The 19,734-nt window shown below is 35.4% G+C and overlaps 1 protein-coding gene across 2 annotated transcripts in view; it reads right to left on the bottom strand.

Annotated features, from left to right (window-relative positions):
- NUP54 (nucleoporin 54) overlaps positions 1 to 19,734 on the bottom strand; it is a 34,372-nt gene that overhangs the window by 12,829 nt on the left and 1,809 nt on the right. For both annotated transcript variants that reach the window (XM_089912069.1, XM_022599464.3), the window contains 7 exons: positions 17,485 to 17,568; positions 16,909 to 17,052; positions 9,418 to 9,644; positions 7,621 to 7,808; positions 6,687 to 6,883; positions 4,957 to 5,011; positions 4,430 to 4,523 (listed from right to left, as the gene is read on the bottom strand). In XM_089912069.1, the coding sequence (XP_089768195.1) occupies positions 4,430 to 4,523; positions 4,957 to 5,011; positions 6,687 to 6,883; positions 7,621 to 7,808; positions 9,418 to 9,644; positions 16,909 to 17,052; positions 17,485 to 17,568 (989 nt within the window). The remainder of the gene's footprint in view (positions 1 to 4,429; positions 4,524 to 4,956; positions 5,012 to 6,686; positions 6,884 to 7,620; positions 7,809 to 9,417; positions 9,645 to 16,908; positions 17,053 to 17,484; positions 17,569 to 19,734) is intronic.

Raw genomic sequence — 19,734 nt, forward strand, 5'->3', positions numbered from 1 at the left:
CTTTCCAATGCCAGGCCATGTTGAAGGGACAAAATTAGGTGACCATATTTTATATTATGTAACCCAGGCACCCTCCCCATCTCAGTTTTGAAAAGTCGGCAGGGCTTCTAGACAAAAAGAGTAATTATTCTTCTATACCAGCAATACTAAGAATAAAAGAAATGTTACCACTCCCAGTATTTATTGACAAACACTAAAACAGTCTAGGAATTAACCAAGAAAAAATGCCTATGATTTTTAAAGAGGTTATTTTAAAAACTGTTACAAAGAACACAGGAGACCTCAATGAGTAAAGAAACAACATGTTCATAATGGAATAATATTATTAAGATTTAATTATCTACAAATTATATATTTAATGCAATTCCAACTAAAATTCTAGCATTTTGACAAACTCATTCTAAAACTGTTATAGAAGAATGAAGATCCATAAAGAGCTTAAAAATGTGAAAAGAATGAAGATTGGAGATTCACTCTACCACATATATTTAAGATATACTACAAAGCCATAAGAGTAAAAAAATGTGAAACTGATTTAAGAACAGACTACATCACATATATATGGGAACTTGGTTTGATAAATGCTTTGATAAATCATTGAGGAAAATAGTTTTTTTGTGAATGACATTGGAAAAACTGACCCACTATTTAGAGAAAGTTGGGTTCATATCACTTAGTATATATAAAGTGAACTCCACGAGGACACACGACTCAAACGGGAAAGGTTAAAGTCTAAAATCAGAAAAAAAAATGTAGGAGACTCTAAGACCTTAGGTGAGGAATGATTTCTTAAGCAAATTCCCAAAAAAGAAAACACAAGGCCAAAACAAACCAATGGATATCATTACATTAAAATTAAGGTTTTCATAAACAACAAGATCCTACTGTACAGCACAGGGAACTATATTCAATATCCTGTGATATACCATAATGCAAAAGAATATGAAAAACAATGTATATATATATGTAAAACTGAATTACTTTGCTGTATAGTAGAAATTAACAGAGCATTGTAAATCAATAACAACAAAATAAGGGTTTGCTGTTCAACTATGGACACTAAAGACAGAGTTAACAGAGAGATGAGAAAAGTAGGAGATATTTAAAATGTTATAAACAGACTAGGGGTTAAAATCTATAATAAATGATGAACTCCTGAAATTCAAAAAGAAAAGACATGATGCCCAATAGAAAAACTGGACAAGATAGACTAGGTACATGCCATTCTATCTCTCCTGTTGAAGACAGCCGTAAAATGAACATAATGCATGGGCAACTACCTGAGGACTCTGAAAAATGAAAAGTGGCAGGAGGAAGAAGACACGAATTTGAAGTATCACTGAACTAGTGGTGAGTTTACCATTATTTTCCTCTCTGGCAGCCCCCCAAGTTTGGTTTCAACACAGCCCAAAACCTGGAAGTTTTGGGCTGTGTTGAAACCCAGCTCTAGCTCTAGTGCAAGGAAATACATTATGGTATCTAGAAAAGAGTTTCTCAGTTTTAACACTATTAATTCGGGCCAGATAATTCTTTGTTGGAGTGCTGCTGTTCTGTACACTGTAGGATACTTATCAGAATCCTGGCTTCTACCCACTAGATGCTTGTAGCATCCCCCCAACCCCCCAGCTGTAACAACCAAAGAAGTCTCCAGATACTGCCAAATGTGCCCTGGGAGACAAAATCACCACCACCACAACCCCCAATGAGAACTACTGCCCTCGAGCAACCACTAAAAAAACTGATAGTTGAAATGACAATAAATTAAAAACAATACTAAAAAATGTCCAAATAACCCAGAAGAATGCAAAAAAGAGGAAAAATAGAGTGAAAAGTTAACAATAAGATTGTAGGTCTAAATCTAAATTTTATGCTTCTACAGAAAATGTACTTCAAATATGATAAACGTAGGTTAAAAGTAAAAGGATGGAGAAAGACATACCATACAAACACTAATCAAAAGAAAGCTGGAGTGGCTTTATGTTAGTATCAGAGAAAGTAGACTTCCGAGCAAAGAGGATTCCCAGGGATAAAGAGGAACATTATGGAAAAATAAAAAGTATATATGCCAAAAAATGTAACAATCCTAGATACTTAGCTACTTAACAGCAAACCTTCAAAATACATGAAAGGAGAAAAAGACAAATCCACAATTGTAGCTGGAGTCTTCAACTCTCCTCTTACAATAGAACTAGTAGACCGAAAAATCAGTATGAATATAGAAAAACTGAACAATCTTATCAAATGGATCTCACTGACATTAACAGAAAACTCCAAGAATAGCAGAATCCACATTCTTTTCATACGCACGTGGGTTAAAAACCTTTACAAAGTTAAGGACTTCCCTGGTGGCGCAGTGGTTAAGAATCTGCCTGCCAATTCAGGGGACATGGGTTCAAGCTCTGGTCCTGGAAGATCCCACATGCCACGGAACAACTAAGCCCATGCGCCACAACTACTGAGCCTGTGCTCTAGAGCCCATAAGCCACAACTACTGAGCCTGTGTGCCACAACTACTGAAGCCCATGCACCTAGAGCCCATGCTCCACAACAAGAGAAGCCACCGCAATGAGAAGCCCACGCACCACAACAAAGAGCAGCCCCCGCTCGCCACAACTAGAGAAAGCCCGCGTGCAGCAACGAAGACCCAATGCAGCCAAAATAAATAAATATATTTATTTTAAAAAAAAAACCTTTACAAAGTTAAAAGAATTGAAATCATACAAAGTTCTCTGACCATAATAGAATTAGACTAGATAACGACAGAGTAACAGAAAAATCTCCAGACACTTGAATATGAAACAAGTCTAAATAATCCATTAGTCAAAAAAATCCAATAGTCAAATAGAACACTCAAGGGAAAAGAAAATATTTTCAATGAATCAAAGATGACAAATAGAACATTATGAAAATTTGGGGGATTCAGGTAAAGCAGCGCTTAGAAGGCAATTAATAGCATCAAATGCCTTTATCAGAAGTCTCAATAACCTAAGCTGCTACCTTAAGAAACTAGAAAAAAGAAGAGAAAAACCCAAAGCAAACAGAATAAAGGAAATGGTTAAGAGCAAAAATTTATGAAACTGTAAACAGAAAATCAGAAGAAGAAAAAAATCAGCGAAACCAAGAACTTGTTCTTTGAAAAGATCAATAAAATTGACAAACCTCTAGCAAGACTGATAAAAATAAAGAGAAATAATAGCTTCTTTGGCTTTACTTTGAAGAACTTTGGTCACACCCCATTTATAGTACTATGGACAAGTCATTTTAAAAGTGATGCCAATAAATTCAGTGTATCCAGCCTAAGATACTAAGGCCTGGATATCATGTCACATTAAAAAATCATGCTGGAATTTTTAGCCAGAGAAAATAATACTAAAAAGGAAGAATGATTATGAAGTTCAAATATCTGTAGGGCTATCATAGGAACATAGTGATTACCTACAAAACATGCCAGAGAAAACAGGTGTAAATTATAGCAAGGCAGATTCTGGATCAATGTAAGAAAGAGAACTTGTATCAATTACAGCTGACAATGAAATGGGTTGCTTCATAAAACAGTAAGCTTTACATTACTCAAACAGAGTCCAAATGAATATCTAATTAGGAATTCCATGTAAGAGAACATGGAGGTGATGTCTAAGCACCTTTAGGCATTTGATTACAAAAGTCTACGTCATAAAAATATTAAGTAGATTTAAGCACTCAATAATTTAAATTTGCTTCATTAACCTACAAATTATAATACACTATGACAACATAATCATAATTGTAGCCTCCATTTTCAAAAGTGTTTAATAAAATAATATGCATTCTCTGGCTGGAATTGAAAATAACAGTCTAATTAATCTGTTAAAGTCAACAATTCTGGGACTTCCCTGGTGGCACAGTGATTAAGAATGCGCCTGCCGATGCAGGGGACACAGGTTCGAGCCCTGGTCCGGGAAGATACCACATGCCGTACAGCAACTAAGTCCGTGCGCCACAGCTACTGAGCCTGCGTTCTAGAGCCCACGAGCCACAACTACTGAAGCCTGTGCACCTAGAGCCTGTGCTCCGCAACAAGAGAAGCCACTGCAATGAGAAGACCGTGCACCGCAAAGAAGAGTAGCCCCACTTGCCGCAACTAGAGAAAGCCCGCATACAGCAATGAAGACCCAATGCAGCCATAAATAAATAAATAAATAAATAAATAAATTTGTATTATATTAAAAAAGCCACAATTCTAAATTCATTGTTAAAATATATCAAATCAGATTTACATGATTTTGGAGGCTCCATAATAAAGAAGTTATATAAAAGTACAATTGCTAATTTGCAGTATATACTGTATTATCTCCCCTAAGACAGAACAGTAACTAAAACACATGGTAAAAAGAAAGGTCTGTAACCCCTATACTACTCCTAGGGCCAGAGAATGAAGATAGATTCTTACATCTAATCTGGTCTGATGCTGCTTAGTCATCTGATCTTGAACCTTCAGTCTTCGAAGAAGTTCTTTGAAACCCACCATTGGTACAGGAATTAACCTGAAGAAATACAAGTGGTCAATTTTCAGACCTAAACCTATTATTACAAAATACACGGTAAGGTTTTCATAATAACACTCATGCAATTTCACTATATTTCTAGGGTTCGAAGGCAGATCTATGACTATGAAATCAACAATGTTACACCACAGAGATTTCACCTACTAACCTCCTTATTTTATGAATGAGGAAATACAGTTTGGTCAAAAACTGCATTATTAAATGCAAATATATAATTAGGGCACTAGTACTCAGATTTTAATGTTTTCACCACACTATGCTGCTTTACTATAATCAGCATTCTTTAAAAAGCAATGAAAAGGAAAATAAACTCACCTCGAATGTAAGAATTATAGTTAACAGCTTGCATCTGTTTGCTTCCCTGGTAGTAAATATTAGTTCTTATATGAAAGCAAGATGAAGATACACTTACTTTTCAGAATCAGGGTTATCCACCTTGGCTTGTTCCCAGATAATTGGATCAACACCTACCACAAAGAAGAAATATTTTTTCTAAAAGGAACTATTTTCCATTTTTATAATATTTGTATGGGAAAAGCCCTGCTAAAGTAAGACACAAAACCTAGAAGCTGTAATGAAAAATGATTGTCAAATATGACCACAACAACAAAAAATTGTAGGATAAAGCTAAAAAAAAAAAAGTGACTTGAAAGCAAATATCTATAACCTATAGGGTAATAGATTAACCTCCAGAATATAGAAAGAGCTCCTCTAAATCAGAAAGACAAAAAATTTAATAGAAAATGGGCAAACGACATGAATAGGTAATTCACAAAAATTATAAACATGGGACTAATACACATACAAAAAGCTGGTCAACTTTAGTAGTAATCAGGGAAATGCAAATGAAAATATTAATTTTTTGCCATCAGAGTGGCAAAATTAAAGACTGATAATCTCCATTGTTGGCAAAAATAGAGAATGAGAAAACATTAGAAAAATTAAAAATATGAGGAAAAGTAACACATTCCTGTTATGAATGTAAATGGTAGAACTTCCCCTGGAGAGCCATTTGGCAGTTCTAACAATATGTTAAGTACAGCCATCCCTCTGGCATCCACAGAGAATAGGGTTCAGGCCCACCTCACTCCTTGGGGATGCTCAAGTCCCTTGTAAAAAATAGCGTAGTTTTTGCATATAATCGACACCCATCCTACCATACACTTTAAATCATTTGTAGGTTACTTATAATATCTAATACAATGTAAATGCTTTGTAAATAGCTGCCAAGGCTCCGCAATTCAAATTTTGTTTTTTGGAACTTCCTAAAATCTTTTTTCTCCTATTTTGGAGCTGTGGTTAGTTGAATGTGCAAATGCAGAACCTGCAGATGTGGAACTCCCAGATACAGAGGGCTGACTGTATACATAATCTTGACTCAAAAATTTCAGTACCAGAGATTATTCTAAAAAAATACACGCCTATGTGTTCTAAGACATATTTACAAGGATGTTAATTGTTGCATAGTTTATAATAGTCAAAGGTGGAAACAACCTTTGAGGTTAAATTTAACCTAGAGGTTAAATTCAGTAAGGTACATCCACAGTATTCCACGCAGCTTTTAAAAAGAATAAGATTTATCTTTATGTACTGACATGGAAAATACTAAGAAATACTATAAGTAAAAAGGCAGGTTGCAGTAAATGTATAGTGCAGAATACTTTTTTCAAGGACTTAGTATACATATGCTTACATTAAAATTACAGATAAAGTATTAATAAAGCTCAATAAATTATTGATAATAGTTACTTCTATGGAAGAGAGGTAAAGATCTATCACACAGTCAATCTAGAAACTTTTATGGTGAGAACACATTCAGGTTTTACTTGAATACTTAGTTAAGAGATAAGCTAGACAAAAATAAAATACTAAGATTACATTGTCTTTGGGTAGATGGAGTATGGACTATTTTTCTTTAGTTCATCATTGCCCAAATTTCTAACAAACATACTAGCTATATAATAGAAAAAACTAAATGAATGAATACAATAAAAACATTCAAAACTATGTCCCAAATAAGCAGACACAATAAGCTGACACTGGTGTTATTAATATTAATAACCAAGCAACACCTCCCAAAATAGAGGAAGCATGTATTTCTAAATTTTTCATTTCCTCAACTCCATGACTCTGGAAACATACCAGCAGGAGGATTCTGTAAAAGCTGTTTGATCTGTGCAGGAGAAAGTTCTGTTCTAGTCATAGAAAGGGTTACACCAAGTTGCTGCAACTGTGTTTTTATATTGGTTTGTTCAAAATGGGCATATAGTGTTGTAGCTGGAACTCTTCTTGAAGTACCATTTGGAGAACGCTCAACAACATAAATGACAACTTCTGTCCTGGGGGAAAGATAACCAAGTTATAAAATATGGAGCATGTAACTCACAGCCACAAATATCAATGCAGCATGTGATTTTAGAAGGGTGTTAGCTGAATTCAGAAGCACCCTTCTAAATTAAAGGGTGCTAAATAAAGTTAAAATGACGTAGGCAAGTAAGATATTATCTATAAAAGGTATGCTTAGCTACAAAGTCCTATGTAAATGTTATTCTTTTTTTCCCCCCCAGAATTGAGAAGTGCTTTGGAGATTCTGTTGAAGTTTATGAGTTGCTTCATTGCAATTTAGTCCAAAAAGTAAAATCTGATTTCAGTTATTATATCTCACTGATAACAATAATTCTTCTAACCCAAGATATCCTAAAGCAAATGTCTTGCCACTAAGCATGATAATTATACATAGGACAAGGGAAGTTAATCATATTTATCCATGAATGAACATGTACAGTAATCAGTTAAAACATTCCAATGTCTTTGTGGCCCCTAATTTGCATACAACCATAATTAAGTTTCCTCCTGCTTCTGAATAAGAAATCTAAGAAATTATTAGCATCTAATAAGAAACCCAAGATTAAGAAAAAAGCTTTTAAACAAATGCTTCTATAAATACTGAAGAATCACTAGCTGAGAAATATTCTGCTTTGAGATTTAATTTGTGCTTTAGCAACAAAAACACTGTTGATCACTCTCTTTGGATCAAGGCACACAGAAATATACAGTATATTTAATGTATACTTACTGATCATCTGGCAATGTTTTAATGCCCTCTACATTTACAGTAAGGGTCTGGTTTCCTCCCAAAACTTTATGCAATGATTCTACCAATTGCTGTTGCTGGCTTCGAATATCTGTTTCTTTTTTGTTGAAAACTAAAACCACTAGCCCATCTTCATCTTTATTATTGGGCATACAACTATAACCTACTGCCTGTGGAATGACAAAACAAAGAATATCAAAAACATGTACAGATCTCAAATCACGTGTTTAATATTAACAGCTTAACATCTGCTGAAACAGGGAAAATAGCTTAATGTCTGGTAATGAAGGGAATATGTAATGATTCTATCCATAACTCTGTGCCCTAGGAGGTCACACAATTATAAAGAGAAACTTTCTAACCCAAGAATAACATAAACTTAGAGAGAGAAATTAAAATTTCCTCTTCCACAGAGTAACTAAATAGCTTTCTCCTCTGAAAAACTTTGATATCCATCATTGTTGGGTGTTTCCGAACACTGTGGAAACAACCCTGCATGCCATAAAAATGACTGCAAAAGTCATGGACCAAAATGTAATTTACTTTATTATATATCTGACTCATGGAATCTTAAGCGAAGTTTATATAAAGATATATAAAGAAATGTTTACCAAATAAATACTTTTAAAGTACAATAACACTGTCAACTTATAAATGCTATAAACAATGTCTACATTATTTTATGGTTTCATGTAATACAAAACTTTATGAAACAGGCTAGTATTTTACATATATTAAATGACAAACTATACCTTTCTAAAGAATTACTCTTTTAGACATAAGCCTTTTTTCTCTTTTGTCACCACTTATAATGCAATTTTTAAAAAAGAATTAAAATTCACTCTGTATTAGTTCATTATGCATTTTACCATATGTATGTTAATATATCAATTAAAGAAAGAAAAAAATTAAATTGTTGTATTCAACCTATGTCTACTATATACCTCTTAGTCACTACACAACAGTATTAAAATTTCAACTATATACACTCAAAAGGTATACTTTCTTTTTGTAAAGTGATGAGATAAAGAGATATTCCCTAACAAGATAGGTTGGTCACTTTCTGTTGTATAAACATGTTCAAGGGTCTGATCCTCAGCTTTGCAACTCCAAACACCAGCCTATGTACACATTGATTAAGTTTAAGAGACTGACATAGGCCAACAAAACTTAAAAGAGGCTAACGTATAAACTGGATTGAAATACGTTAATTTTTTACGAAAAATACCTAAATACCAAGTTGACCTAAATCTCACTGGCTGATAAGTAGAATCTCTGAGAAGTTAAATTCAAATGAGAAAGTTGTTTGGTAGGCATGGAATCAGAGCAAAGAAAACATACTATGATGTTGTAGTACTGGCTTTGGCAGTCAGCTATAATAGTGACAACAGTATACATACCAAGCAGAAGAGTTACTCTGATATGCTGTTTAGGGTATACTTTCCAGGACAATATTAGATGAAAACCACTAAATTCTAGTTTTGGGGCTCCCCTTTATAGATGCCAAGCAGACCATTTCCCCTCTGTTAACATTTTTTCCTGCTATAAATTACATTCTAGTCACACCTTCCTTCAGTCATATTCTAGTCATCTCAATCACACATATGTTAAGAAATCACTTCAATTTTATAGTTTCTGTACTTTTAAAACGAAAGTGTTACTGTACCATGTTCAAGGAGTACTAAAAAACCAAGCAATTGTTTTCTTAGTATTATTTTAACCCAAATATCACATTTCCTTGTACACTCTTCAAGTGAAGATCAAAAGCAGTATTAATACCTTAAAACGGCAAAATGGGTTTTCTTGTGTGAATTCCACTGGTGGAATGTTACTGTTGAAATATCCTTTTCCTGTTCCCCAAAAGGCCTGTAGTTGATTCCATTTTGCCAAAATAGCATCTCTCTCATCCCCCAGTAGTGTCGGAGCAGAAAGAGCACTTGCAGTGTTTATCAGTTGGTTGGACTGGGCAGGAGCTTGTGTAGGCTGGCTGAAGAGACCACCTAATGCTAAAAATGAACCCCAAAATTAGTTTTTGAAAAAAAGAATCAATCAATTCAGGTCCTAGATATGGTAAGCACAATATCCCCCGCCCCAAGAGATCCACATCCTAATCCCCAGAACCTGTAAATATGTTACCTTGTACAGCAAAAGGGACTTTGCAGATGTGATTAAATTAACGGAGATTATCCTGGATTATCAGAGTGGGTTCAACATAATATACGGGCTCTTTAAAAGGGAAGAGGGAGGTCAGAGTCAAAGTGAGATTTGAAGATGCTATGCTGCTGGCTTTGAAGACGGAGGAAGGAGCTATAAGCTAAGAAATGGAGACTCTAGAAGCTGGACAAGGCAAGAGGATGGATTCTCCCCACAGCCTCCAGAAGTAACACAGTCCTATCAACACCTTGATTTTAGCTCAGTGAAATTTAGTTCTGGATTTCTGATCTCCAGAACTGTAAGGTAATATGTTTTAAGTCACTAAGTTTGTGATGCTTTGTTATGGCAATAGGAAAGTAATATGCTAGAACAATCCTTATAGTGTTAACCTCGCATTTCTGATATCATCTTAATACAATTAATTCCATTAAACACAATTTAGATCCATGATATTAATATTAGACCCACACCGAAAAAAGGGTAAATTCTGTGAAGTTGCAGAATTGTTTTTTTAAACAACCTTTACTACTGTTATAGTTGTATAATAGATACAAATTGGAGGATACAAAATAAGCAAAAAGAATCATTATATCAATGTTATGTCAATATCAGCTTAATAAACAATTTCCTTCTCTTAGTGCAAAGAAATATGTAGTAAAAAAAACCAACAAATGGGCAAATCCTAAGCTAAAGCTTTAGCTGGTTGTGTAACTTTGGACAAGTTACTTATTCTGTGTTAAAATTTCTCCAATAAAAGAAGGGCTGAGTTGTTAGATCAGATCAGTATTTCCAAAGTGCTAGATAAGTAAATAACCTTGGTACATGAAATTATCTTGTCAAGCAACAGTTGAGTCACCAGATGGACTAAATCATATGACAAAAACTTCTCTTTTAATTATCTGATTTTATATATATATATATATATATATATATATATATATATATTTTTTTTTTTTTTTTTCCTTTTTTGCGGTACGCGGGCCTCTCACTGTTGTGGCCTCTCCCGTTGTGGAGCACAGGCTCCGGACGCGCAGGCTCAGCGGCCATGGCTCACGGGCCCAGCCGCTCCGCGGCACGAACCCGTGTCCCCTGCATCGGCAGGCAGACTCTCAACCACTGCGCCACCAGGGAAGCCCTGATTATATATATTTTTAAAGTCTCAGTTTGGTGCTAGTATGCCTTTAATGCCTCGTGTCATCACTTATCTCACTTTTTAACAAAGGGGAGCACAAATCTAAGACTAGGAGCTTAAAGCAAATGTATCTAGCTAGAATTTATTAACACTATTATATTTTCTGTGGACTTAAGTTCAATTATTGTTTCTTTATAAAGAAACAATAGCTATAGCAAGTGATGCTGGTTTTCCATTTATAGCAATAGTTTGGATTTTCCTTTCAAAATAAACATATTTAATGTTTAAAAGTAAACTGATTTAAAGAAAATTCTCTAATAATACAAATGGTATGTAGATAAAAGAAAAATCATGAATACCAAAATGACCTGAGTTTTAGGACCACTATATTAGATGATATTTAAGTTTTCTTTCAGCTTTAAAGACTGCAAGTACCACAAGGCCAATGGGGCTTCTACAGGGCTAGAGAGGGGCTGCTGTTACTCTCAACGTGAGTAGTATTAATTCCCAAATGGGCATTTACGAAAATGGTAGAGAAGTGGATTAGAAGCCAGAAGACTTGAATCCTGATTTGCTTGCTATATGCTCACTTTGTAGCTTCCGACAAGAAATTCCTAGGTTTTATCTTCCTCAACTTTTAAATAAGATTAACAAACTATCATCTATACTAATTTACACTTCACACTAGATTCCAACCACACTAGTCTACTCAGAGCTCACTAGCTGGAAGGCATTTGAGAAACTCAAATAACAAAATCCTACAGACGCTTTTAAAGCCTTAGCATATTAGATTTCTCACAACTTTCTACCTTCTCAGGCCCTCATGCTGTTGATTATTCATTCCTTCAATCCTCAGAGAAAATCTTCAACTTTCACTGAATACACATTCTTCTTGAAAAACTCTTCTCCCTTAGATTTCCTGACAGTACAGTCTCTCCTGGTTTTATATATCATACACATATACATACATGCATATTTCACCATGCATTCATTCAACAAATATTTACTGAGTACCCCTTAAGTGTCAGACATAGAGGCAAACACTAAGGATATGGTGGTAAACAAGACTGGTTCTTTAAACAAACTGAGCATATCAAACAAATATTAACAGTTGTGATAAGTGCCTCGAAGAAGAGGCTCTGAGAGTCCTAAATGAGGGAGCTAATCAAGCTTGGGGCAGGAGGGTTAAGAGAAGGCTGTTCCATAAGAACTTCAGCTAAGGTCTAAAGGAAGTAGTCAGCCAGGCCATGGGGTAGCATCAAAGAAGAACAGCATGTGCAAAATCTCTGTGTCAAAGAGGAGGGGAAGATGAGCTGGCAAAAGGAATACGGAGTACTAAACAATAGGGTAAGAGAAAAAAAAGACCAGACTATGATTGAAGTTGAGGGCTCACATTGGCCAAAAATGTGACAATTTGAGCATCAAAAAGAATAATGAATACATCCAACTCAAACACACTCAATTTACTAAATCTCACGCATTCAAAATGATAATTTTTAAAAGTAAAAATCAAAAATTCAGAAAAATCTCAACACCTTGGACACCACTGGAAATAATCAGGCCACCAACCACTTCTTACAAAAACTGTCAGTTAAAAAGAAAGAATTTATCCTGCCTTTCCTATACAGATTCCATTTCAGGGTGACCAAGCAGTCTAGGGGGGATGAAGAAAAACTCCTTTTACAGAAGACTTTCAGTGTGGAAGAGAGGGCAGAACTAGAAAATCACTAACTCCTAATTTTGCAACTCCTAATAAAATAACTGATTGAGGCAATGACCATCAATGAATGAAACCATTAGGTTAAAGACTGATGGGGAACTTTACAAGACAGACTGGCTCTCACCACCTGAACCCACTGATCAATCTTTGCATCTCTAAAAGAGATGGCCTCACAATGTGATACAATAGGAAGCACACAGCACCACCCGCAAAGTATTCATGCCAAAAAGTCAAACTTAAATCTAATAAAGTACCTAAAGCTAACTTCATTTACCAGAAATATGGGGCATAAAGTCAAATGATTCTACAAGGAAACAAATTTAGACTGGGGGATATTTCACAGGACAACTGGTCCAGTTTTTGTAACAATTCATGAGTGGGGTAAAAAAAAAAACCCAAGCAGGGAATTCTCTATACTAAAAAGAAGCTTAAGAGACCTTGTTTAGATCATGATTCAAATAAACCAACTGAAGAAAACTTTACTGAGACATATGGGGAAATCTGATTAAGGATGATACCAAGGAATTAGTAATTGTGAGTTGGAATGACTCCATGTTTTTAAAGAGAGAAGCACAGTAAAGCAGTAAAGTAAGGGTGAAATTACATGTTTGGGATTGGCTTTAAAGTACTGATACTTTCAAAAAAAAAAGGAGGGGGGAAGGAGGATATAGATAAAACAAATGTGGCCAGTTCTGACCTTTGTTGAATCTATTTGGTGCAACATGGGGTCATTTTACTATTTTTGTATTAGAATTTTTCACAATTAAAGAACAGTAGATGTTCATTGGATTTGAGATGATTAATGACCATAACTATTTGACTGGGTAAAGAAAGAAGAAAACAGATTAGTGTGGGCTAAGAGGTAACAGAAGACAGCAGCAGGGGATCCCATTCTTCTACATCTATTTCAAGTAGTTTATGAAGGCGAGAAGAGAGTGATAGCAAGAGATAACTGAAGTGAGATGTGAAATTGAAGTAGTTTTATTTTTTTGTTTCTGTTTTTAGAAAAAAGAAACTTCAGACGTTTAAATGTGAATGAGAATAATCCTCGGACAGAGAAGCTCAAGACTTTGTTTTTGGTGGGGGGTGAGAGGTAGAATGGGGTGGGGGTCTGCTGGGAAAAATAATCAACAGCACAAGGAGCCCCAGAAGGTGGGAGGATATGAGATCCAGAGCACAGGCGAAAAGAGAAAAGGATGGGTTACAGCGGTAGGTAGATAAGTAAGATTCGGTAGTGGGCAACTGAAGGAATTACAATGAGGGATTCTATTTTCTCTTTGAAGCAGAGGTCAAGGCCATCTACTAAAAGTGAGAACAGAGAACTTTGAGGTTTGAAGAGAATAAAGGTTTAAAATAACTTACAGAAAGTGGGAGAAAAATTTGAAAATAAAAACTTAACAGGATTACCAGGCAATGTTGAGGCCCCAACTTGGGTTGGTGATTAAGAATTTAGAGATTCAATCTTCTGTACTGTATGATTTTCTCAAGCAGTATCTAGACAGACAGTTGGGCTTACACAGGCTTGGGGTTGTTTTTTCCAGCAGACATGATACAAGGATAAGGAAGTTTAGCATACTGGCAAGAGTGACTGAAATGGAAGGACAAGGGCTCTAAGATAATTAGAAAGGACACTGAGACAGGAAGAAGCTGATGGAAGAGCAGAAAGTGTCAGTGCTCTAAGATCCTAATGAGGTCTAAGAACAGCTATGTTAGAAGTGGTTGAAAAGTCAGGCTAAAAGAGCAATAGGTTGTGGGATGTTTGATTATGCACTATTATTGATGATTGGAATTAGATTATTGATTGTTTATGGAATTAGAACAGTTTCAGATGTTGCCAAAGTCCAAGGTAAGAATTGTGGCTAAAGTGAAATGGAGAAGGTCTTTGGAATAAAAGGTAGATGGTATGGCCGTCTGAGTACATAGCCATGTGAATGCTAAAATAACCCAGATTGACAGTACAAGTTGGAAAGAAAAGCAGGACTCAGAGCCAGCTGCCAAAGTGTTCAATGAAGAAAAGGTACTGTCCAGGAATCAGCAGATAACAGAGATTAGACATATCAGAGATGGTGTAACCAGAGAGCAAGCACCTCATACAAGCAGGAGTTTTAAAAAATGAGGCAAAAGCTCCACAATCTTTGCAGATTAAACTCAAACTCCTTTCAACAGCAGGTCCCAAATTCATCACGCCGTGCCATGCATTCATGCCTCTGTCACTGTTATTCCCTCTGCCTGGAATACCCTTTTCTGACTGTATCAACTGGCTAATTCCCTTAAGATTCAACTCTTCCTCTACATTCCAAAGCACCTTGTATGGGTCTATTTTAGTGCTTTCACACATACATATTTTTTATAATTGAATGTTAATTATTCTACCTAATTGGATGTTTGTTATTCTATCTCATTGTAGACTACGAGCAACCTTATATACCCAGCACCTGACATAAAACATACACTCAGCAGAATGAGCCCTTTTCATTCTGAAAATGAACAGCACCAGATTCAAATTCCCATTTTTCCTAACAAGAGTAAGCACAACTATAATAACTTATAGTTGAAGAGACTTTATGTCAAGAAACAAAGAAAAAACTTCACTTTTCCTTTCTTCTCCTTAACTACTTGGATTTCCATCAAACTTTGTATTGTTGGAGAAGGACAGTAAGAAAGATATAACTGTAACACCAGAAAGAATAATTCTATTATCTTCATCCTATTGGTTAGATAATTCTTGAAATTCATGTTTAATATGTTAGTAATCTTCAATGACTGAGTAGGGTGAATTTCAGCCAATCAATCAACTTACCTAAGAAAAATGAAACAAAAGTGATTTTAAGAGGTAGCAAACTATGGAAAAGCAAAAGAAGCATTACAAAGGAAGTCGAGGAACTTGAATTTATGTTCCTATACTACATCTTGGAAGATATATGGAAAAGTCACAATTTTCTCAGTTACCTCTCTTCACCTATAAAATGGAGGTAACAAGAGTTCTATTTCATAGAGTTCTTGTGACAATTAAATAAACTAATCCATACAAGATAACCCTGGAACATACTGCCACACCAGCTAGTAAGGAAGCTATCAAAGAGTAATTCTACACTTGTCTGAAAGGACCTGGGAATCAACCTGAAGAAGCTTACACTGGCCAAAGATGGAACAATTTAAACATCAATATGGAAAACTGCGATGGACTGAAAAATATCAAATAATTTAAATACTTGAGTTCCTGACATAAAAAAAAAAAAATTGGTTACCTTTGGAGAATGATAGGGAACCAACTCTTTATTTTGAAAGCTAAGAATAAAGGGAAAGAATCAACCAAATAGTGGATGAGGTAGTTTCTCTTTATAGAAGTATTTCAACAAATAAATGACAACGGAATCAGACGGTTGGAATAATACCATTTTACAACCCCCAATGAATTAATGGATCTAGGTAATGATCACCAACGGCTGCTGCTAACATCACAAAAAATAGAGAGAATCAGACATTATATGCCTCTTGATAAAAATACAACACTACCTATAAAGTAGTCTTGCAAACAAACAAAAAACTGAACTATCAACATAAATAAGCCCCTAGATTCAACCCAATTTACAAGAAATACAGAGGACAAAGGGATATGCTAACTATACAAAGGGATATGCTAACTATACAATAGGAATGCAATCAGTAAAGTTCTGACTGACAACCTCTACAGGACAAATGATCTGATTTCTTCAACAAATTGAAAAATAAATAAAAAAGAAAGAGCTAAAAGGGGAACTTACAGAGATTTAAGACAAATGAAACTAAACAATACAAGACAAAACCATAAAGAAAAGTAAGGAAGTGATCAACACAAAAGGCAAAACTATATTTCCTCTGATGGGGAAGTGACTAGGAGGGAAACGTGGAGGGCTTCTGAAGTGGCTGGCCAGGGTCTACCTCCTGACATGGGCAGTGGTTACAATGGCATTCATCTTATATACAATTCCCGAAGCTGTACTTCTGTGCCACTTTCTATATTTGTGTTATTTTTATCAACAACAACAAAAGTTTTAAAGGAATGATACTAAACACAGAGGCCTTATAATCAGAATCATGCCAATCTGTTTCTTTGCCAGGTGCTATCATCATATATAAACACAAGAAGTAGCTTTTGGAATACTTTATAATTCCTCCAAAAAAAAAAAAAGATATCCACTAAAGTGTTTTGAACAGTGCACTCAACAATGTCGCCTACATTGTTATGGCTTTATATCTGAAAATGAAAACCTCTTATACTTACTAGTTTGTTGCTGCTGCTGTGTATGAAATCCTCCAAATCCAAGTCCAGTTCCCAAACCAGTACCTAAACCAGTACTAGTTCCAGCTGTTGTGCCAAAGCCAGTGCCAAATCCAAAACCTTTGTTCTGAGCACCACCGAAGAGTCCTTTGAATGAAAAATTTAAATTGTTTAAGGTAAAAAAAAAAAAGCTGACTTGTAGCTCATTTGCTTCTACAAATGATATAAGATGTCCTCTTGGGCTTCCCTTGTGGCGCAGTGGTTAAGAATCCGCCTGCCAATGCAGGGGACACGGGTTCGAGCCCTAGTCCGGGAAGATCCCACATGCCGCGGAGCAACTAAGCCCGTGCGCCGCAACTACTGAGCCTGCGCTCTAGAGCCCGCAAGCCACAACTATTGAGCCCGCGCTCTAGAGCCTGTGCTCTGCAACGAGAAGCCACCGCAGTGAGAAGCCTGCACACGGCAACGAAGAGTAACCCCAGCTCGCTACAACCAGAGAAAGCCTGCACGCAGCAACGAGGACCCAACACAGCCAAAAAAATATAAAATTAAAATTTAAAAAAAAAGATGTCCTCTTACCAGTAGTGCCCGTGTTAGATGGAGCAGAAAAGCTGAATGCAGAACCTGCTGTTGTAGACGGTGTCCCAAATCCACTAAACCCACCTAATTAAAAAAGGATAAATAAAATAGCAAGGAAGAATCTTTTGTATACATATGAGGTAATTTCCTTTTCAAATTACATGATAAGCAATTGCTCCACATAAAGACAAAATATATTGGTCTAACTTTTCCTTTCTCTACTTTAACGTCAATTTTTAAAAAACTATACTACTAATCAAGAAGTCAATATGTTGCAAGAAATGAGCTACTACGTATTTAAAGTAGAAATACCACAATGCAATATATACCTTTCAACTAAAGAGGTGATTAAGCTACAGCTGAGTAAACATGTTAATAAGCCTATTGTCATAGTGTTAACGCTAAAATGACTGTGTACTTTTACAGCAGGGGTTGCAAACTCAAATGCCTACAAGATACAGGCTGATAACATTCATGAATGAAATAGACTAGGCGTTTATTGACTGCCAGAAGGGATCAGTGTGAACAGTTTTTTTTAAATGGCAGCAGTTCCTAAATTCCGGGAAATTACTGCTGCAGGAGAATTCAGTAGTGTGCAGGCTTTAGAATTTAGTAGCAGTAGTTTAGTAGTGTTATATATTCCCGTTTTTCCCAAGAAATAGAAAAGCTAGATTTTCTGTGTGAAATTTACACAATTTTAAACCTGAAGTCAATTTATTGTTTTGCAACTAATTCAAATATTTTTAAAACAGTGTGACGAACAGATCACACTGGCAGACTGTGCTGCCAGTTTGCAACCCTGGCATCGGTGAATTAATTTATACTCTACTTTAGCTTATATTTCTACTTAGTCTCCATCAAGACTGAGCAACTTTTCAAATGAAACATACCAATATACCGACTCTTATATTGGTATGTGTAAACAAGAATGTGTTTCTTGAAGAGATAAGGGGAAAAAAAATCACAAGGCAGCAGTGGCTGGCAAGGAGAGCAGAGCTATCACAGGGCTCTGCGCCACAACAGTGACAGATACACAAATTTCATTTTTAGATAAATCTAGAGACGAAATTAATCTTAACCATATCGAAGCTGACATATGAATGGAATGGAATTCCAGCCAATACACAATGGCTTTTTTCCCCTTACTGTCAGTCTTTACCGGATCACCAATGTGGTGTCAAAAAAGACTTTTAAGACAAATGTCTGAACCATTACTGCTGAGTTATGCTGCAGACTCTCTGGGATTCTAACTTTTAGTCTCATATATTTCTGGCATAAGAGACAGAGATTCATCAATATTGTAACATAAAAGATATAAGAAGGAAAAAAACCCAACCCACTGATAGTCATCGTATGACTCTGACTTGGAAAATTACTCAAGAATAGACTACATGTTGCATGCAGGCACAACCAAATACTCTATTTACTTCTAGGTTCTACTGCAGTACTGAAAACTGTAAACATTTTGATAAAAATCACCTAAAGTACTGAACATTGTTCCTAATCTTTTTCATTACTTCTAATTTTCACAGAAAAACTAAGATATATTCTGAATTGGCTATACAATAAAAACATTGGTATCTTAACATGCTCCATAATGTGAAAATGTTTATTAGTAAAAATGGATTTGCAAGGATATAAAATAAAAAAGTAAACAAGAATTTCAATCAGCCTTTTGCTGAAGTTGATCAACATACATAAACATACATAAAAGTAGTTAAAACAGTTATATTATCACAACTCAAAACTTCACAGTGATAACTCCAAATGAACATGAAATCAAGCAAATACCAACAGGTTTATTTATTACTGTTGAATTATGAGCTGGGTGGGTTTGGTCGGAAACACAAACTTCAAAATAATGTTTCTGTTTTACCCAGTGCCAATTTTAAGCAAACAGGGAAAAGTAAACATACCAAACAACAGTGATATGTGATCACTTTAAATATACCTTAGTGATAATGGATTGTTTAATCTTTGGAACTTCAAGTATTCTTCAAAACGTTTTCGAATCAGATTGCCAAGGTCATATTCACACTGCAGTAACAAGTAACTGCACAAAATGCCAGACTTCCCAAATATGTCATAGGGAATAAATCATGCTTACCAAATGCATATAATTGGCATGGGCATAAGTGGCATATGTAAGAGAATATGAATAATAAATTCATATACGAGCAGCTGAGGAGCAAGGCTTTTCTATAGGGTCACTGTATGCAAGGTACACATAGACCTATTTTAAAGTTTTAT

The sequence above is a fragment of the Delphinapterus leucas genome, chromosome 5 (genome assembly GCF_059928025.1).
Source record: "Delphinapterus leucas isolate spDelLeu-1000000601 "Yukka" chromosome 5, BTC_Dleu_Yukka2, whole genome shotgun sequence".
NCBI lineage: Eukaryota > Metazoa > Chordata > Mammalia > Artiodactyla > Monodontidae > Delphinapterus > Delphinapterus leucas.